This window comes from Colletotrichum destructivum, chromosome 3, assembly GCF_034447905.1.
Source record: "Colletotrichum destructivum chromosome 3, complete sequence".
Lineage (NCBI taxonomy): Eukaryota > Fungi > Ascomycota > Sordariomycetes > Glomerellales > Glomerellaceae > Colletotrichum > Colletotrichum destructivum.
The window spans coordinates 5,809,610-5,829,256 of NC_085898.1; the positions used below are offsets into that span (position 1 = coordinate 5,809,610).

The 19,647-nt window shown below is 56.1% G+C and overlaps 6 protein-coding genes across 6 annotated transcripts; 4 read left to right on the forward strand and 2 right to left on the reverse strand.

Moving 5' to 3' along the window:
• Nucleotides 1-865: 865 nt before the first annotated feature.
• Nucleotides 866-6,355, forward strand: CDEST_05897 (uncharacterized protein). The gene is made up of 4 exons (XM_062922056.1): nucleotides 866-930; nucleotides 993-1,284; nucleotides 1,439-1,622; nucleotides 1,787-6,355. The coding sequence occupies exons 2-4, from the start codon at nucleotides 1,240-1,242 to the stop codon at nucleotides 3,757-3,759; spliced, it is 2,202 nt and encodes a 733-aa protein (XP_062778107.1). The 5' UTR covers nucleotides 866-930; nucleotides 993-1,239; the 3' UTR covers nucleotides 3,760-6,355.
• Nucleotides 6,356-6,768: 413 nt separating this feature from the next.
• CDEST_05898 (uncharacterized protein) lies at nucleotides 6,769-7,299 on the reverse strand (the record flags this gene model as incomplete). Its single annotated transcript, XM_062922057.1, has 2 exons — nucleotides 6,769-7,168; nucleotides 7,295-7,299. 2 exons carry the CDS (start codon nucleotides 7,297-7,299, stop codon nucleotides 6,769-6,771), a joined length of 405 nt encoding a protein of 134 aa, XP_062778108.1.
• Nucleotides 7,300-9,298: 1,999 nt separating this feature from the next.
• Nucleotides 9,299-10,340, forward strand: CDEST_05899 (Putative alpha carbonic anhydrase domain, carbonic anhydrase, alpha-class). The gene is made up of 2 exons (XM_062922058.1): nucleotides 9,299-9,505; nucleotides 9,571-10,340. The coding sequence occupies exons 1-2, from the start codon at nucleotides 9,328-9,330 to the stop codon at nucleotides 10,215-10,217; spliced, it is 825 nt and encodes a 274-aa protein (XP_062778109.1). The 5' UTR covers nucleotides 9,299-9,327; the 3' UTR covers nucleotides 10,218-10,340.
• Nucleotides 10,341-11,490: 1,150 nt separating this feature from the next.
• Nucleotides 11,491-13,692, forward strand: CDEST_05900 (Putative glycoside hydrolase superfamily, asl1-like, glycosyl hydrolase catalytic). Its single transcript, XM_062922059.1, has 2 exons — nucleotides 11,491-12,765; nucleotides 12,829-13,692. Exons 1-2 carry the CDS (start codon nucleotides 12,155-12,157, stop codon nucleotides 13,178-13,180), a joined length of 963 nt encoding a protein of 320 aa, XP_062778110.1. The 5' UTR covers nucleotides 11,491-12,154; the 3' UTR covers nucleotides 13,181-13,692.
• A 544-nt stretch (nucleotides 13,693-14,236) lies between these two features.
• On the forward strand, nucleotides 14,237-15,746 carry CDEST_05901 (Putative thiolase; the record flags this gene model as incomplete). The annotated part of the gene is made up of 4 exons (XM_062922060.1): nucleotides 14,237-14,301; nucleotides 14,385-14,565; nucleotides 14,666-15,242; nucleotides 15,319-15,746. 4 exons carry the CDS (start codon nucleotides 14,237-14,239, stop codon nucleotides 15,744-15,746), a joined length of 1,251 nt encoding a protein of 416 aa, XP_062778111.1.
• A 512-nt stretch (nucleotides 15,747-16,258) lies between these two features.
• CDEST_05902 (Putative SLC26A/SulP transporter, STAS domain, STAS domain superfamily) lies at nucleotides 16,259-18,907 on the reverse strand. Its single transcript, XM_062922061.1, has 3 exons — nucleotides 18,235-18,907; nucleotides 17,022-18,165; nucleotides 16,259-16,973 (listed from the first exon to the last, which is right to left on the reverse strand). Exons 1-3 carry the CDS (start codon nucleotides 18,792-18,794, stop codon nucleotides 16,260-16,262), a joined length of 2,418 nt encoding a protein of 805 aa, XP_062778112.1. The 5' UTR covers nucleotides 18,795-18,907; the 3' UTR covers nucleotide 16,259.
• Nucleotides 18,908-19,647: the final 740 nt, after the last annotated feature.

Sequence of the window (19,647 nt, forward strand, 5' to 3'; positions counted from 1 at the left end):
CACCACCACTCGACGACAACGACAACGTTTGGCGGCTGTCTGTGGTAGGCCTCGCACGTCTGCTGCCTCTGGGTCAAAGGGAAACGCACAAGTGCTGCGGGACCCTGGAACTTGTTTCCTTTGGAGCCTGTTTCTAATCTCTCTTGTTCTCGCGAACAGGTTCGTCGTCCGTCTGCAGAACGAACAAACAAACGAAGCTCGGTCCAGCTCCACACGCCCGGCATCGCGAACCACTATCAGTCCGTTTGTCAACCAGCCCCGAACCGTCATTGGACACGGTCTCAACGATTGAGTACGTGACGTCCCCCCTATTCCTTCTTCTATTCTCCGTCTGCAGGTACTGGGGCAGGGCGACGAACTCCAGCAGGAAGCCGTTGATGGTTCGCGCTGCGGCTTGCCGTTCAGCCAGCAGTTCTCGCTCAAGATCTCTGACGCTCAACCATATGAGAGAGAGAAAGAGAGAGACAGAGAAAGACAGAGCATCCTGGCTGACCTGCATTCCACTCAATAGACCAGGCACGGCATCTCTTAGGCGGTAACCACCGCGTTGGAATTCTTGGGTCTCCCGGGAAGTTGATCTCAGACTTTGGTTTGCCAGTACCCCAGCGACCAATGACAGCTGCATTGCTCTGAGTCCTCGTTGCGAAATCCGCCCTCAAAGAGCTGGGTCTTGGTTTAAGATCGCCAGCCCTAGATATTCTCTCACGCAAGCCTTTCCCAACTCTTACATCCTTCTCGCTCCAACGTTCTTCATCTTGCTTGATCGGGCAACGCAACGTTCACCAGCACCGGGATTCTTCCAGCTCTTCGATTCCAGTCGCGTCGGTCTCTTTTTTTTTTTTTTGCAAATCAAGGTAGCAAATCTTCTCTTGTTTTTTCCTCCAAACGCCACTAGCCGGCTCGGAAGCGCCATCCACACATAAATTCTGAGTACGGTGTCTCATACCAAATCCTGCCCGGAGAATCTTCTGAGACTGACGCTCCTCTCTTAGGGATCCATCCTCCCTTCACTCGCACTTGTCCTTGGCCTGTTCGATACTACTGAACTGGGGAGGGGCTCTAATAACCGCAAATCTCAAGACATAACCTCTCTCCCTTTCTCCCTTTGTCCCTCGACGGTCCCACAAGGCCATAGTCTCTCTTCCTGTCGTTGCAACACCGCTCCCGAAACAGTGGTTTGCATTTTCCCGACACCAAACCAGACATCCTTTCCCAAGTGCACCCTTTTCTACAGCTTGAATGTCTGCTGCGAAGTTTGACTGTGCTTCCTACAAGCATTTCGAGGTGAGTCAAACCCTTCATCACAGCGCGGAACCGAGTCACTCCCGAGACGTTGCTGGTGGAAAGCCATCGCTGGAAGTGCTCGGCCCGTGCTGGATCAGTCCCCTATGAAGAGGTCTTGTAAGGCTGACGAGATATGCTTCGCTAAAACAAACAGCCCGACTTCCACCCTCAGAGGCCCATCATCATTGGCGAGGAAGGCCTCGACTCGCCCGAGACGGTGACTCTCAAGTACGAAGAGGCAGTTGCGCGGGCAAACGGAGACCTTCGGGGCGACTCCCCGCCAGGTGGTCTCCTTCCCATGTCCCACTACGGGAAACAACAGCCTGGCACAATCCACGGTAAGTTGGAATTGCTATTCCGTCATCCTCTTTGCATCTTCTCGCGCAGGTGGTCAGAATGGACACCGCCTGATGTGAGGGTGTTCTGGCCTGAAGATGTGACAGTCCTTGGAAGCACCCCCTCTCCCGGCCACTCTTACTGACACGGTATGTTTGCCACACAGGGTATGATGCGACCCGTGGGTATCAGGATGCCGCATACCAGCAATATGGCCCGCAGAGCTATCCTGCCCAGCACGGCGGTGCGGCTCAGCTCACGGCGGCTCAAATGAACCAGGATGCCTTTGCAGCAAACAGCGCAGTCGGATCATACATGCCCGTGGGCGTGGGTCCCTCGGTGGTGTCCTGTCAACCGAGCTCGGGTATGGCTGGCACAAAGGTCATGGTCAAGGTCTCGTCTCCGTACGATCTGCTCAGCGTGGCGCCCTACTTCTCTCTCGTCTTCGGTGCGCAAAAGGTATCGGGACATACCATCAAGGATGCCCAGGACAGCACCAGCTGCATGCTGACCGTTTCGGCCGAGGCGCCGCCATTTGGGGTCACCAGCTGCAATAGCGAGAACGTGCCGATTACGCTGCTGATTGAAACCGAGAGCGGCGAGGAAGTCTCGAGGACGGCGGCAGGCCAGTTTGTATATCACGACGCAGGCCCAGGTGCTAGCTCGGACGACATCACGAGGAAGGTGTCCAAATCACCTGAGCAACAACATCACTCCCCCAGGTCAGCAAGCACCCAGCTCGGCAACGAAGCCAGTACAAATACCGCCTACGACTTTGCCACGGCTCCGCATCAGCCGGCGCCCTCTCCCTATGGAAACAACAACTTTTCGCAAGACAACAGTAACAACGGCAACATGCTCAGCGCCTACCGAACAAACTCCTTCGCGGAGCAGCAGCACTACTCTCGTGCGGCGCCGCCGCCGCTCCGACCACCGATGCCTGGGTGGCAGGCATACGGGAGAACGCCGGGCCCGCCCATCACGCATACGCAGATCTCCCGCCCAAGCCTGACGCCGCTGCCCATGCCGTCGGCGACAACCCCTCAGCTCGTCCGGACCAGCTCCATCCCCAGCTCGCCCGGCGGAGGACAACAGGCGGGCTACAACCACTGGGGTTCGTATTCCAACAAGGCGGTGCTGAAGATTGTCGGGAAGCTCGACAGCATGGCAGTGGACTGGTCGCCGGAGGAGTGGTCGAACAGGCGGCGCATTGTCATGTTCAACAAGAAACAGTCGGGATCCACGCTGACGACGTCGTTCCGACCCGTCAACGTCAACGAGCGCCCTCCCAATAGCATCTGCATCAGCTGCATCTGGTGGGCCGAGAAAAACGAGTGCTACGTCACGTCCGTGGACACCATCTACCTGCTCGAGCAGCTGGTGGTGGCACCGGCCAGGTTCACGGTCGAGGAGAAGAACCGCATCCGCCGCAACCTCGAGGGATTCCGTCCGTTGACGGTCAGCAAAGCCAAGGCGGACTCGGAGGAGTTCTTCAAGATCATCATGGCATTCCCGAACCCCAAGCCGAGAAACATTGAGAAGGACGTCAAGGTCTTCCCATGGAAGATCCTCGAGTCGGCGCTGAAGAAGATCATTGGCAAATACAGCGCCAGCCCCTCGTCGACGCTCCCAGCCTCGCACCTCCTGACACCCACGCCCGTCAGCGCATACCCTCCGCCCCTTCCTACGCCCCCGGCACCGACCGTGGCACAGGACCATGTCAGCGCGTATGGTGTTCCGTCACAAGTGCACACGGATGGTTTGACCTCACCGAGATCCATCACAGGGAGCAACCAGAGCTGGCCGGCTTACTCGACGGGGCCACCGCGCAATCTCTCGCCGACGCTCACGGCCGTGTCCCCTCGACAGTCTGGGCTTCGCCTGGCTGCGCCTCTACCCGCCGTGACAGGCTACGACAATCGGTCGATGGCGACGCATTCATACGGCAGCGGGCTGCATACGCCACTGGGGAACCATCATACCCCACCCATGGCCCCTGGACGATGGGACCCTACCATCCCGGCCATGCACGCGCCGACAACATACGCGGAGCAGTATCAGTCCATGACCTCCCATCATGCCCCCGGCCATCAAGTCTACGGTGGTGACGGATACGGGGATGGGGCGCAACGGGCGTGAAGCTGGGAGGGCCCGCTGTCGCGAGAGTGCGGGAAGGGTGTGGCGTGGAAGGCTGTGGGCCAGGTGAGCGGCCAGTTGGAGTCGAAGGGCGAGGTGCTTCGTGTCTTTTGAGGCGCATGCGCGATAGCCCCGACGAGAAGCCAGTGTCAAGATGACGGGAGTGAGTCACTGCAACCTGCTACTGCTTCTCCCGGGCGGGCCATGGAGGGGGGTGGGGCAGGAAGACGCCGAGCAACCGCGTGGACGATGAGCATGAGATGAAGAGGAGGGTCTCGTATGGGAAGCAAGCGACAAACAGGAGGAGGAGGAGGAGGAGGAGGCATCAAGAGACGTCGTTGACTTGATTGGGGAGGGCAGACTGCCAGTTCCGACAAGTGGGGGGTGGGTATCGGAGTCGAGTGCGAGAAAAGAGAGAGAGAAAGAGGTTTTTCCCCCCTGTCACACACACACACACATATTTTCTCTCTCTCTCTCTCTCTCTCTCTCTCTCTCTCTCTCTCTCTTGCTCTCTCACTCTTGTTCTCCAATCCCTGTCTTTCCCACGGTCAGGCTTGTGTTTGTCTTGTCCATGCCGGTGTGGATGGGTGGGGCCCCCCGGCCCGGGGTTGTCAGCTGCTGTGGCGCAGACCAATGGGCGCTTCCGAAGTCGAATCCACTTTTCCCGATTTAGATGAAGCCGGCGAATCACTGGCGCCCCGCTTTCGTCCGCCGCATCACCCGCTCCATTTCCCGACATCGAGCAGGAGGAAAGGAGCCACGGTCTTCGACATACTGCGCATCTTTTCGGACTCGAATCCTTGGTCTGCCCTATTCTTTCATCAGTTGCAGTCATAGATGTCCAGCGCATCGTTACAGCGGACAAGCATCAGAAGGACCAGGGAGGGCGGCATTCATCATGGTTCGACATCACCACTACTCCCCTCCCTCCCACGGCTTATCGCGAAAGCACCTCGTCCATCTGCACCTCGATAACGGATTTGAGCCCCGAGCCTCGCTACAGACCACCCCATTGGCTGCAGAATCGGTGCATAATGGGTTGGGGGGAGTATCTGGTGATCGTCTTTTGGAGGGGGTCGCCTGCATCCGTCCGGCGTGCATGACGTGCATCATCTGCGCCATGGAGCCATTGAACGGCACGGCGTCCTATCCGCCTGCCTCCAATAGCACCAAGATGATACTCTAGCACCTCGACCGCGTTTTCACCATCGACTCAGTCTCTCAACCACTCGCTTGCCTTCCCGTCAGGCTTCTTCGGTCGTGCATTGGCGCTCCCGTGTTCCACATATGGGTCCCGAAAGGCTCACCCGAGCCATTCACATGCCGTGCCATTTCGTCACGACGCCCTCCGCCAAACCTCGCCCTCCGCCAAACCTCCCCAAAGAAGATGCTTGGGTTTTTTCTTTGGGAGGGAATGGAGAAGCAAGAGCCTGGTCAGAGTGTCGATTCCTTGGGCCAGGCCCCTTCATCAGTTGAAGCTTGTCTTGGCACAGCATTTCCTTGCGAACGCGGGTGGCGCGGCAGACTTTATTATTCACGCAACCGTTCCGACCCTCCACTCTGCGAATCTTTTGAGGCGGACGTTCTCGACCCCCGAGATCGACAAACGAGGGGGGTTATGAGCCGATGCATCCCCGACCGCCACGCCGCTAGGGACGCGTACTGCCATACCCCACGCTCGTCGTACTGGCCGTCCTCCATCTTTCACATCATCGTCCTTGACGCTCGAGACCTCTCGTACTCGTTTCAGAATTCGGTGCATTTTGTGTCGCTCGCTACCGTATTGAGAGGGTGGGTTACATCGACGTTTCTGCTGTTCAGGCTATATTGCCTGTGGAAGTTGCATTTTTGCCCATCATCCCCCCCCCCCCCCCCAACCATGATCGAACTCCGCTATACAACGCAAAATCTTGGTCACTCTGAATACGACTTCTTCGATGTCATCGACCCCCTCGGCGTACCGATAACGGACAAGTCTACATGTCTATTCTACCTGCCATCGCTTATCGACACTACTCCTCGGCAATCTCGCAGACAACACAGTAGTCATCGCCACCTACACTCGTCCTGCAGCGAGTCGCACTCTTTCTTTCTCCTCACCTGCTAGAGACAGACCACAGCGCACTACACATCACACACACACACAAACAAGCACGCACACACGCTACAGGCCCGATTCTTCACATCTTCATTTTCCATTTCTTTCTCTCTGATACATTTCATACAACTGCATTTATTTCTACAGGCGCGTGAAGGACGTACGGGGGGATTGGGATCGGCTGGCATAGAACGGGGACCATCTGCAATCGGAGTCAGGAAGACGACGGTGGCTCGGTCAAGGCTACGGATGAATGGCTTGGATAGATACACGGGGATACTTTACAGGATAACGGGATATGGCGAGGACCAGGACTGGCCTGGGACTTGGGTAAACGGGGATTCAACAGCAACAACAACAACACAACAACAACATGGTGGGCTGCACATAGCATTATACCCTTAGTTTTGATATTTCTGTACTGGCTTCGGGATCGACTGGGTTTTCGGTATGTTACATATGGGATAGTCTCCTGATAATCATAATCCTTTTCACATCTATAACCGTTGCCGTTCTTCGTCTTTTGAATTTCTTTTTCTCTTCTTTCAGGACGTGATTGTGTCTGTCAAGGGACATGTTGGAGTCGATTGGGCCAGCAAGAAGAGTGATTCAGATGCTGTGACCATGGCGCAGTGACACAATCATTCACTCTAGTTACGGATCGAGGTCTCCCCATGGTCGAGAGTGAATCATAGCTACGGTTTCAGGCAGTACAAAAAAAGCAAAAGAACAACACGGGCGTCCAAAACCCAACACCATTGATCACCCCCAACGGTTGAAAGAGAACATCTGGCTCACACAAACAAAAATCGCACTCGCTCGAGCCTTCCAAGCAGAAGAGAAAAAACCACGCTGCCATTTCGACACGCACAGGGGCTCTCTCTCTCTCTCTCTCTCTCTCTCTCTGCACGGTTTCAGGAGCCGACAACGCACACCCAACCGCCGAGATGGGCTGCAGCGCGATAGAGTTCAACGTCATGATGGGCGTCATCTCCTTCCTCTTCGTCTTCGCCTTCTGCCCAGTCATATTGCTGGTCTACCTGTACTTCGTCAAGCGGCTGACGTTCGTGCCCATCCCCAGGGATCAGATGGGGAGCGAATACGGTAGCAGCGACGAGTCCGCCTCCCAGGGCAGAAGCTCCTCCTTGGAGCCACCGGAGCGACCAAGGGCGAGATAAGTTGAGGGCACGGGGTTGGGCGAGAGCTGGGTGACGGCAGACGAACTCTTTGCGATGACTGATAAAACAGACAAGATGGAAAGCTGAGTAGGGCGGCGGCGGGTTTGACGATGTGCCGAGAGTCGGATGGATGACGCTTCGGAACGTATACAAAGTGAGGAAAGACCAAAAAACATCGAAGTCTGAGTAAGGGTCATGGACGGCCTCTCCACGATGGTCTTTTCTCAAGTAAAGATAATTACAGAACAAATAATTTCATCACCTCATCACCGCCCATCAACATTGGTGACAACCCTTCACAACCCCATGATGAGGCTTCTGGTATTTGTTGCGGTTATACATGGCCCCGACATCCCCGGCCAGTCTCCGAATGATCTCAGCCTTTGGGCCGGCCGGTCTTCATGTTTCTTGAAGGGTAGCTGAAGGACAGGCGGTTGGCGTTCTGCTGCTGCCCGTGTCTTGATGGCCTGCCTGCCCGGGGCACTCTGACTTTCTTACCCCTTCCCATGCCTCCTTCTCGCCGTCAGTCGGGTCGGTTTCCAACTTGGTCCCTAGCCCGTGTTCGCATCACAAAAGATAATCAACCTGGCTTGGTTCGCAAAATCCCCTTCTAGAGTTTGCAAGGGTTTCAAAGTTTGGTCCAGGAGAGTGGCAATGGACACGGCATCGAGACGACGAAGCCTCCGATAGTCGTCAGCTGTTCCCGTTACGGCGGGTGGAGCCAGAGCGGGATGCACTCTTGACTTTGGCAGCCTGACACGGTGCATCAAGCCGGCTTCCAACAAGCCCTTTCATGTGCTTACTTGTAAGCATGGGTTATTTTCTTGTAACCCGGGGAGCTTCGTTGATCTCTGATTGTTAATACCTGACCGGGTATGACGCTCGAAGGCAAGATACATGAAACCACCGTAGGCCCGGTGCTCACTCTTCCCGGAACCTGCCCGTAAGAGACCAACATCGCGGACCAAGAGAGACTCCATGGCCCTTGAGCATTCTATAGTGAATTAGGTGGCCCTGTTTACCTCTCGTTACTTCTGCTGTATTCTCATGGCGGTTGAGTGAGTTACTATCCTGCTGAATAGTCTTGAAAGTAGAACATGCAGTACTAGGGACATCTCAAGTGGATTTTGTCAAGGTTTTACGGATGTGAGCGAAGAATGGGTTACAAGAGTGAAGAGATTTGGCTACTCCGGAATGCTTCTCAAGAGTTCACGAGGGGGCCGTTGTGGGATCGGTATATAGAAATGGCTTGCCGTCACCTCGGTGAACGGGAACGTGACTGTCTTGACGGCAAATGCACCAACGTAACTCCCAAGCCAGATGATTCATCGGTCTGGCGTAACAGAGTAAACCGGAGGCTTTTCGTACTATCGACGGCAGGATTAAGGGACAAGATCATGTAGCCGAGGAGTTCACAGGTGACAAAGGATATTGACAGAGGGTGTCATCTGCGTGAGGGATGGTCGATTGATTGGAAGAGGGTATGTGACTACCATGCTGCAATCCCGCCTGGTTGTAAAGAACCATCAGTCGAGCCACTCAACATGCGTCGGGCCACCAACGTGCCAGAATTTGGGAGTCGAGGAACGAGGGGAAATTTTCCTTAGCCCAAAGGCACAAGGGATCACTCTGTTACCTCACACCGGGGTACCAGCCGCACCCAAGACACTTGATCATTCGTCCCCTTCTCGTGGCGCTGTGTGAGGATAGACTGTTTCCAAGGAGACAGGTAGGTCTTGGCCTAGTGGCATTCTCAATCCAGGAATCTCTTGACTGACGATCTCATTTAGGGGTTCAACCTCCCCTGACTAACGTCAGCCCATGAAAGGGAACATCTTGGCAACCTTACTTAGAGTAGTAAAACCAAACGGGATCTCGTATGAGCAGGCACGCGAATGAGCTTGGCGACATGGCGCATTCGGAGCAGTGGAATCTCTAACCCAGCAACTCCGACACGCGAGTTTGATTTTTTGTATTCACTTGTCCTCTGAAAAACGTGGGCGAGAAACGCTCTTCCACACGTGCATGGAAACAGTCAGGCTGAAAAAAGATCGACGTGGAGGACAGGAATGCATCACACAAGGCGAACTGGAATCTTTTTGCTCCAGTGGAATTTTCCATCAGCCGTTCTCATGTACCATCATCAGTCTCCGGGAGACAGCGTTTAGTCCTCAAAGAATAGGGTGTCTTCCTGCGCTCACAAGGCCTTTAATATCGCGATGGAAGCCGGTTCTATACCTCTTCGCGATCAAATCCTCCCGCAGCCCGAACAACCTGCCTCGTACTGCCATCACGATGCTGTCAAAAGCCCTTCTCAACGCACTGGCGTTGGCATCCGGTGCCGTTGCCTGTCCCGGCCACGAAAACCACATCTCTGAGGGCCTTGGAAAACGGGTGGTTGTTTCGGGGCCTGCGCCTCCGCCGACGGACTGGGCCTACGAGGCTTCGTTCAACTGGGGCCGCATCAACCCAAGTCAGTACACCCATCACTGGACAGCCAGACATCGTTCGCTGTAGCCACTGACAGGTCCTCTGTAGACTACACATTGTGCCAGACGGGTACTCAGCAATCGCCAATTGCCCTCAGCCTCAACCACGGCCTGTCCCTGAACCACATTGTCACGTTTGACTACCCGGAGAAGACAAAGGGCAACTTTTACAACTGGAACTTTGGACCAGCATTTACCGTTTCCCACCCAGACGGCGTCTGGACAGAGAACCCGTCGGCTAGCTTCGACAATACGACGGTGTACCTGAAGGGCTGGCATATTCACTCGCCAGCCGATCACTCGGTGAACGGCGATCGGTCCAAGGCGGAGCTCCATCTCGTTCATGTTGACGAGGAAGGTCATGAGAAGGCCGTGATGGCCATCCGTCTTGACCCCGGCAACTCGAACAACACGTTTTTCGATCAACTGCCGCCGATGATTGGGTTCAACCAAACGGGATCCCAAGAGGAGATCGAGATCAACATCCAACTGGCGCTTGACAGCGTCTTGAGATTCAACGAGTTCTGGACGTATCAGGGTAGCTTGACGAGCCCCCCTTGCCGCGAAGGCATTCGGTGGTTTGTGGCACGTCAGGTGTTGTTTACCGGTGTTGAGCAGATGAGAAACATCTTGGGCGCAAGCACGTACAGCGCGCGGGCGGAACAGGAGGTCTGGCAACACCGCATCAACCAGTGATGGTGGATCCTGTCGACGAACAAACTGTCGTTGAGATGAAGGTAGAGACCATTAATGGGTGGGGTTGTATAGGTCTGAGTTGACGTGTAAAGTTTCAACTGTGGATTAGTTGCTGTTTCTATCTACCTACCTTACTTAATGTGCTGTAGATTACAGTTTGTAGAACATGATTCTCATATTCGGATAAGCATAAATCTGTTGTCTGGTTGCTTTCCCGTTCAGAGGATAAAGGGGATATGAAAGTTGGTGGTGTGGGTGTTCAGTAAGAGGGTAAGAGGAGGCCCATGTTACCTACCTAGGTAGACAAGGTGACGTACACGAGCCACATGGTCCGGTGAGTTGCCCGGCAGTCTCGGGACCAGTGCCGATGGTTCGGATGGACCTTCGGTGCCAAAATGGAGCGGGGGGGGGGGGGGGGGGAGGTCCGAGTGTCCCAACTGTTGGGTCAGCCGCAAAGCCGGTCGACAGTTGGCGAACCGTAGCATTAAGAACAAGTACCAACCAGTAAGGGGCATCAATACTTGAGGAGGAGAAGGGGAGAAGGAAAAGGGACGAGAGGAGAGCCCTTGGGAGACCCAAGGAGGGAAGGATTGCAGCCAACGGGGCCGGATTAGGCAACGGGACAGGGGAGGGAACAAGGGGAAAAGGGAGGACCATGCGTAATTGAGTTAGATCTGCGGGTCGATGGGCCTGGAATGGCGCACCAATTATACGGGGTGGACGTTTCGTTTTATTGGGTGGCGCGAGCAGGAGCTTACAGGTATCGCGTTGTGATTCCCTTCCACGAGGCAAGGGCAGAGAGGTCAGAGGGCTCTAGGTAGGTAGGTAGGCACCGGTCTCTATAATTGATCTTGGAAGGGCGCTGTACAACACCTTTACGTACCTAGGTAGGTACCTAGGAGCGAGTCTCGGCTTTGCTGCCAAGACCAACCGACACAGGCGACGGCGGCGGCAGTATCATCAATCGCCAATTTGACTGACAAGCGACAATCGTATCGGGGGGAGGGGAGGGAGCTGAGCAGCCCCCCCGGCGCAAGAGAGCCACGCAGCTTGGCATGTGAGTAGGTGGTATTATTGGCATTATTGGCACACACTTCTCTTCCAGCGCACAACGCCTCGCCTACCTACCTAGGTTTCCGTAAAGGATACAGATACAGGATAGGTATTTGTTGCGGCCTTATCAAGCGACGCTCCAAGACGCTACGGTACGCTACTGATGCACAGAAAAAGCACACCACCCCACCCACTGCTGAAGCAGTCAATCTTTCAGTCAGTGCCTCGCGCCAGTCCCAACGCCAAACGCCAACACGAACCAGGACAAACGCCAAGTTGCCAACACCACTGCTAGTGGCCAGCATGCGACATGGGACATGGGACGGACGGCAGACCCAGGCGGCGCCGTAAAGTCATCTTGGTGTTGGCCCCCGTTGCGATTGCTTTCCATTTCACCTTTACCCGTCCCGTCCGTCGCTTTGCCTGCCCTCTTTCATCCCACCACCTACTTACCACCCACCACCTGCTTGCCGCCGCCGTCCTTTTTCTCCAAAGAAGGATCCTTCTATCCTTCCTTTGCCTCTCGTTTCTTTTGCTCGTCGCCGGCAGCCCTGACTCGACTCGATCACGAAAACCTTCTTCACTCGCTCTCTCTCTCTTCCACATTCGTTCAATTGGCAACAGCAACTGCGTGAGCGTCTCGTCATTATCCAGCACCTACGAAGCACGACACGACAATTCTTCTCAAGTTTTGAGTTTAGAGTTTTAAGTTTCGAGTCTCTCGCCCCGGTCGCAATTCCGGGTCAGTCACGAGAACGACCGGCGACTCCCCCCCCCGCCGTGTTTCCATTCGACTCGACTCGATCCGATCCGATCCGACCGAACGACCCCCTCCGCCAGCTCCCGCCCCGAACCGGGTCTCACCCACCTCAACCCGGCCCATCATGCTCTCCACATTCCTCCTGGCCCTCGTGCCCCTCGTCGCCGCGACGTCGTCATCGAAACGCGGCCTTGTCTTCACCCCCAATTCCAATTGGCCCCAGGACAACCAGATCTGGGTCCAGCCGGGCTCCGACCTGACGTGGTACTACAACTATCAGGAGATTCCCAGCCCGGCCTATGCCTCCAAATCTCAGGAGGAGTTCGAGTTCGTGCCCATGATGTGGGGTGTCACGTCCAATCCCGATGACACGACATTCCTCAAGAGCGTCAAGAGCCTGATCAAGGACAAAGGCATCAACATCACCCACGCCCTCGCCTTCAACGAGCCCGACGGTCCTACCCAGTACGGCGGCAGCGACATAGCCCCCGCCATCGCCGCCAAAGCCTGGGTCGCCAACTTCATCCCTCTGCAGGAGCTCGGCGTCAAGGTCGGCCTGCCTGCCTGCACCGGCGCCCCCGCCGGGCTGCCGTGGCTGAAGCAGTTCCTCGGTAACTGCTCCGACATCATCAGCGACGGTGGGGAGAAGAAGAACTGCACCTACGACTTTCTTCCCGTGCATTGGTACGACAACTTCGGGGGTCTGGCCAGCCACATTGGCGAGCGTGTTGCCAAGTATGTCCTCGGGCTTTCTTCTTCTTCTTGTTCTTCTTCTTGCTGTGCTGACAAAAGTCCCAGTTTCCCCGACACCAAGATCTGGGTCACCGAATATGCTTATGCCCACCAGGAGCTCGCCGCTACTCAGGAGTTCTACAACATGAGCGCCGACTACTTTGACCGCATCGACTACATCGAGCGGTACACCTACTTTGGTGCCTTCCGCTCCAAGACTAGTAACGTCGGCCCCAATGTCCCCTTCCTCAACAACGACGGCAAGGTCACCGACATCGGCGCGTGGTACATGGGAATGGCCTCGACCGGCGTCAATCCCCAGTCTGGCGACAAGAGTGCCGCTCTTCGAGGGACGGCCCCGGTGCTCGGCGCCTTCGTGGCGGCCCTCGCTGGTGTTGCATTTACACTCACTTCATGATTTTGGAGTTGGGCACCATCTTTATAATGAGCATTTGGGTAAATTGACTTTTTGATGACGACACAAAACGGGAAACAGTACCGGCACCAGTCAAACATACACTATATAGACGGACATAGGGACGGGGCTCCCAGCATCAATTCATATACTAGTAATGTCTTTCTCCTTGTTGGATAGAATGCGGAAAACGGGACAGAAATGGGCGACGGGGCGTTTGTAGTCTAGGGTTGGGGTCCGGCCCATGAGGAGACGTCTCAGGCGCCCCTAGATATGAATATGAACGACCGCATCTGAACGTACCTATCCGTGCCGCTGCCCAAGTTTTGTCTTTATGGCCGGTCTTCGCGCTGGATCTTCGCAGGCTGGTTTTGTCCTCGGTCCAAAGTCGGCATGTTGGCCAAGGGCAGTGGTTTTTTTGACTTTGGGGCAGTACAGTACACGAAGTCAGGGTCGCAAACTCTGAGCCAACTCATGTGCCATCCGATCGAATCTGTGTTGTTGGTCAGCAAGTCCGTCTATTACAGCACAGCACACCCTAGGGGACTGGGGTTTTATGTGATAAATAGTAGGAGGGGTCAGGGAACGTGTGTTGGGGGGACAATGATTAATTCTGTTAGTGCCATAGTAGTGAGACAACCTGCGACTCTAACGAGGTTTATCTGATGCGCTACTGCACCCCGGACTCCACGGTACCCCCGTTCCTCGGGACACCGAAACGCAACTGGCTTCGCTCTGTGGCCGAGATGCCTCGGTCCAATTCTTCTCCCCCACACCCGCTGGGTTCCTGGGCGTAGGACTCGCCTGGGGAAAGGGACCCGAACCCGACACGATTGCCGGCAGCTAAGCCGTCATGAACCATGTCTAGACTACTTTATGGTCTCGGTCCCCCCGCCCTTCTTCTTCTTCTCTCATGACACGGGCGACGAAACTCTCGAGCTTATTTCTCTGTTCTTCTGGTTCCCTCTCTCTCTGACCACAATATACCCCACCCCGACCTCCCGTCAAGATCTCCATAGTCCCCTTTGTCGTCGTTCCTCCACCGCATCATCCGACATCATGGCTCTCGAGAGAATCGGTTCCATCGTGAAGCACCTGGCCCCGGGTAGCGCCATCAACCAGATGTATGTCGGTCCGCGCATGTGATTATGTCGCCGAGACACCGAACCGTTCCGACTGACTCCCCCCATTCTCTGCCTCTGTGTAGCCAGTCCAAGAACCCCGATGACATTGTCATCACATTAGCCATCCGCACGCCTCTGACCAAGGCCAAGAAGGGCGGCTTCAAGGACACGACGCTCGAGTACATGGTCTACGCCATCCTCAAAGAGGTCCGCGAGCGATCCAAGATCGACCCCGCCGTGGTTGAGGATATCTGCATGGGCAATGTGCGTAAAACATCTCTTTCCTTCCCTGATTGCCCAAAGGATGGCAACCGTCGTAACGAAAACCGCATTCTGACATGTTTTTTTGTTGCTCCATCGCCAGGTCTCGGACGGAAAAGCCGCATACAAGCTCCGCGCCGCCGCCCTCGCCGCGGGCTTCCCCAACACGGCCGGTGCCTCGTCGGTGAACCGCTTCTGCTCCTCGGGCCTCAAGGCGACGGCCGACATCGCCCACGCCATCACCAACGGCTCCATCGAGGTCGGCATCGCCCTCGGCGCCGAGCAGATGACCGTCGGCGGCGACGCCCTCGAGAAGCCCTTTGACGAGGCCGTCACGTCCCAGAGCCAGGAGGCCGCCGACTGCATGGAGCCGATGGGCTGGACCTCGGAGAACGTCTCGCGCGACTTCAACCTCAGCCGCGAGGAGCTCGACAAGTACGCCGCCGAGAGCTTCCAGCGCGCCGAGAGGGCCCAGAACGCCGGCTGGTTCGACGACGAGATCGTGCCCATCACTACAAAGGTCATCGGTCCCGACGGCGAGGCCAAGGAGGTGACGCTCACCCGGGACGAGGGCATCCGGCCCGGCACGACCCCGGAGAGCCTGGCCAAGATCCGCGCCGCCTTCCCGCAGTGGGGTCCCACGACCACGGGAGGCAACGCCAGCCAGGTCACCGACGGAGGTGAGTTGTTTCAACCTTTCACAGCGTACCTAATCTCGTGCAAAGAGTCTCTGTGCTGACCAACCCACGAATCCAGCCGCCGCCGTGCTCCTCATGAAGCGCTCGACCGCCGTCAAGCTCGGCCAGCCGATCCTGGCAAAGTACGTCGGCTCCACCGTCGCCGGCCTCGCGCCGCGCATCATGGGCATCGGCCCGTCCGTCGCCATCCCCAAGCTGCTCGCCCAGCACAACCTCTCGCTCGCCGACATCGACGTCGTCGAGATCAACGAGGCCTTCTCCAGCATGGCCGTCTACTGCCGTGACAAGCTCGCACTCGACTGGGCCAAGATGAACCCTCGCGGTGGCGCCGTCGCCCTCGGCCACCCGCTCGGCGCCACCGGCGCCCGCCAGATCGTCACGGGCCTGAGCGAGCTGCGCCGCACAAAGAAGAAGATCCTGCTCACGAGCATGTGTATCGGTACGGGTCAGGGTATGGCTGGTCTGTTTGTCAATGAGGTTGTCTAGGCAGGCCAGGCCAGGGGGGGTGGACGGGGAGTGTTCGGTTGTTTGATTAATCGTATGCGGGACGGCGAAACACAAAACAAACAAGCAGCAATCCGAGAATGAAACATGAGTGTATGATAACACGTAGTGAGAGTGCGTGTCCTAGCCAAAGCGTGTAAGCAACCTTGATCCAGAAGACATGCCGAGGTTAACACTCGGCTGCCTTTTCTTTTCTGGCGGTTTTCATGATGCGTGTGCAGCTCAGTGAAGCACAGTCCAAACTGGGAGTGGTAATGAAATGTAGAGAACCAAATGCACCGCTGTTTTATATACTGTCTATGTACGTGTCCATAACGCTCGTGTCAAAACTCATTAGACATCTTTCCCATGTCAAGACGGTCGAACAGCTATCCTGTCAGAAGTGAATGAATGTTGCAACGCCGTTTTCTCGCTTCGAATGCTGGTTCCCAAACGCCCCATTCTATGCAGCCGCTCCAACGTGCCGTGCCACAATGCAGACTCTCTACCCGCCGCTCAGGGGTTCGTAACCTCGCTGATGCTGTTTTCGTATTCGGTCAATTTGAGTGCTTCCTGCACGTCCGTAACGAAGTGTGATTCTCCGCCGACCAGATCGATAATGCCCGCCTGTCTCATGAGTCTCCAGATGGAATGGCGCGGATTGGTCGGGCCACGACTGAAGAACACGCGGACGCCGCGCTCTCTGTACCCGCTAACAATCTCTAGGAGGACTTGGGTACCGGACCCGTCTAGCGACGTGACGCCGTGAATGTCGAAGATGACATTCTTGTTATGATGCTCACCCCGCAATCTCGGCAGCGCGGGATGGGCCATGCTCGTGCCGTAAAGTTCCAGTCTCCGAAGGCGCGCCTTGAGTTCGCCCGTGTTGGCAAAGGTCAGCGGCTCCGGAATCTTGACGATGAGGCAGCCCTCAACAAACTCCAAGCGATCCGGGTTCAACTCGGCGTTTTCGAAGCGGTGCGTACCAGGGATGCGTCCCAAAATCTGGATGCGAGGACGAGTCGAGTGCCTGATGACCTGCAGCAGCGATAGACCAACGCCGATGGCCATGCCGAGGGTAAGTGAGTAGAAAATCGTCGAGACGAAGATAATGAGCATCAGACCAAGCTCGGTCCAGCCTCGGATCTTGAAGAAGAAGGCTATGTCGTGTGGGGCCTCCTCGAGGAGTGACCAGGCCACAACCGTGATCATCGACGAGAGTACCGGTTTCTTGGGGGCGTTAGCGAGGGGCACCACAGCTTGGGCAAAGTGACTTACGGGAAGGTAATAAAAGTACGGCAGCAAGAAAAAGACGGCCAGTAGCGTGATCAGACTGAGGAAGATGGAGCTCATTGGTGTCTTACCACCGGTCTGCTTGTTCAACTTGCTTCTCCCATAACCGCCAAAGGCAGGTAAGCTCATGAAGCAGGCTCCAACGATGTTCGCAGCGCCCAATGCCACGAGTTCCCTGTTGGGACTGAGCTGGATTGCTTGCACACTGTCGGAGCTGCTCAGGCTTTTGGCTGCGACGGACGATTCGAAGAAACCCAGAAGTGCGATCAGGAAGGACGTGCCCATAGCTTCGCGGATGTGCTCCATGTGAGAAGTCTGAAAAGGCCAGCGGAAGGTGAAGAGGTGTCCTGACGCCGCCTTGACCGGCCCGAGTATCTCAACGCCCCTGCTCTCCCAGTCGAATTGCCAGGACAGGACGGCGGCAATGACAACGACGAAGAAGCGATCGGGAATGTAGGCGACCCCCGGGTACTTGGGCTGGAGGTGTTTCTTGAGTTCCCGCATCGTCATCATGATTACGAAGCTGACACCAGCAACGATGAAGGTGAGCTTGTGGACATGATCGAAGGAGCTGAAGATGAATTTCAGCTTGTCCATGCTGCTCCCGTGGCCCACGCCGAGTTCCGCAGCGTACTTGGCGAGGCCGAGCTCGGGGATGGACTGGTCAACGGCAATAACAAAACCAATGGCAGAGATGAAACCTCTCAGGAAAGGTTTGCTGAGGACGCTATCGAGGAAGCCCAACCTTGCCAGGCCAGCAATGAAGACCGTCGCACCGGCCATGCCCGCTACAACACCGCAGATTTTGGCCTGCACCTCGGCATTGTACTCGTCTCCCTTGTCGTGATCGATGCTGCCCCTGACCACAGACCCGACTAGCAGAGACCCGGCAGCCTCCGGGCCGACTACCATCTGCGGCGCGCTGCCGAATATGGCGTAGATGAAGGGGTTGAAGACAAAGGCATACAGCCCGTTGATGGGAGGAACGTGTGCCAGGTTGTCGGCAAGCGAGAGGGCCATTGGTAGGTAGAGGGATGCAAGCGTCAGAGCGGCGACAAGGTCTCCCTTCAAGTAAGACCACTGGTACTGGGGCAGCCAGGTCAAGAGAGGGATGTAGTAAGAGAGGTACCTAGGGGGGGGGAACGTAAGTTAGCCAGCGGAGCTACGGCCTCTCCTAGAGAGGATGGTGCGAGCTTACATCCACAGATTGTCCTTGAAGCCGGCCTGCTCTGCCAAGGTGCTCGAGGTGTGCATCTTCTTGCTCTTTATCTTCCTGATGAAGCGCTTCCTCCAGTGGTCGTCGCCGGTGATGGCAGTCAACATGGGGTCGAGGATAGGGATCTCGGACGCAGTAGAGGAGGCGCGGTCGTACTCCGGGTTCTCGCTCCCGACGGGACTCGCGGGCCGCGGCGAAAAGGTGCCATTAGGATAATTGTGAGCGGGTGGGTTGTCAATGAGAACGTTCTGCAGGAGGCTTGTCGACTCGGTGGGCGGGAAAGTATTCGGTCGGGCGAGGCTAGGGCCAGCACGAGGAGGGCCTCGAGAATCGTTGTCATTGGGAAGCGGAGTGGCTAGCGGAGTGGCTATCGGAGTGGCATCTTCGCGAGTGCTCAGGTATTCGGACTCGCCGCCGACGGAGCTGGGAGACTGAATGGGAGAACCCATTGTGTAGCTTTGGCGCAAGGCGCTGGGGTTTGCTGGGCGATGTGTTGTTTGCGAAGAAGGACTGCGGCTCGGTTGAGGTCGGCTTCCCGACATTTTGGTATCCGTACCGTACGTAACCCGCCAAACAGAACACACAGCGACAAGACGTTACAGCCTAACCGAGAAAATACATGCGAGGGTGACGAGGGGTTGCGGCGCATGAAAACCCCCCCAGGTCAACTTTGGCGGGGCTAAGCGAGGGTGGTGAATCTCGAAAAAGCAGGCCGATTCGACTCGGGGATTGCGTTGAGACCGGCGACAAACGAACGAATTTTGTTTCTATTGTTTGTGAGGCTTGGACCCGGCTGCTCTTGAGAGGGAGGGAAGTCTGTTGCAAATCGTCTCGAGTCCAGAGTCGCAGAAGAAGTTGGCGGGAAAAGATGCGACGGGTAGAGACGGGGAACGGGTCGACGGAGGGTCGGAGGCGATGTCGGCACGGACAAAAGAGCGGTGATGGGATAACGATGCTGGTATTATCAGTTTGCTGCAAAAGTCCCAGGCAGGACCATGGTAAAAAGGATTTGTCACACGAGGGGCTGACTCGCTAATACTCAAGCGATGGCGATAGAGTTGGGATGTGTTATGGCATTTGCAGAGGCGACTGGGTAGGTGGTGTAGTAGGTATTCGTATTGTACCTAGGTATCCGTATCGTACACACCTGATTCCAGTGCGTGCCAGGCGCCCGTGAATGTTTTCTGCAAGGATTGGGGATTACCATTCCGCTGTCGCTCAGGCATCAGGAGTGACATCAATGCGGTGTTGGGGCTCTTAGTTATGTGTCAGCAGAACTCGGTTCGACGATACGGCTTGGGCGCTTTGTCTGATGTTACGTACTGATTGCCATGTCCATTCCCGGTTAGGAACGAGGAACAAGGAGGATGCGACGGGGATTGCGGCAAAACCAAT

What these genes read in the sequence shown, in the direction of transcription:
- CDEST_05902 (XM_062922061.1), bottom strand. Translation starts at nt 18,794, where the DNA reads ATGTCGGGAAGCCGACCTCAACCGAGCCGCAGTCCTTCTTCGCAAACA. An exon ending in TTCAAGGACAATCTGTGGAT is followed by an intron (nt 18,166 to 18,234) that starts GTAAGCTCGCAC and finishes CCCCCCCCCTAG; the next exon opens with GTACCTCTCTTACTACATCC. An exon ending in CGTACTTTTATTACCTTCCC is followed by an intron (nt 16,974 to 17,021) that starts GTAAGTCACTTT and finishes AACGCCCCCAAG; the next exon opens with AAACCGGTACTCTCGTCGAT.
- CDEST_05899 (XM_062922058.1), top strand. Translation starts at nt 9,328, where the DNA reads ATGCTGTCAAAAGCCCTTCTCAACGCACTGGCGTTGGCATCCGGTGCC. An exon ending in CTGGGGCCGCATCAACCCAA is followed by an intron (nt 9,506 to 9,570) that starts GTCAGTACACCC and finishes GGTCCTCTGTAG; the next exon opens with ACTACACATTGTGCCAGACG.
- CDEST_05897 (XM_062922056.1), top strand. Translation starts at nt 1,240, where the DNA reads ATGTCTGCTGCGAAGTTTGACTGTGCTTCCTACAAGCATTTCGAG. An exon ending in CTTCCTACAAGCATTTCGAG is followed by an intron (nt 1,285 to 1,438) that starts GTGAGTCAAACC and finishes TAAAACAAACAG; the next exon opens with CCCGACTTCCACCCTCAGAG. An exon ending in ACAGCCTGGCACAATCCACG is followed by an intron (nt 1,623 to 1,786) that starts GTAAGTTGGAAT and finishes TTTGCCACACAG; the next exon opens with GGTATGATGCGACCCGTGGG.
- CDEST_05900 (XM_062922059.1), top strand. Translation starts at nt 12,155, where the DNA reads ATGCTCTCCACATTCCTCCTGGCCCTCGTGCCCCTCGTCGCCGCGACG. An exon ending in ATTGGCGAGCGTGTTGCCAA is followed by an intron (nt 12,766 to 12,828) that starts GTATGTCCTCGG and finishes CAAAAGTCCCAG; the next exon opens with TTTCCCCGACACCAAGATCT.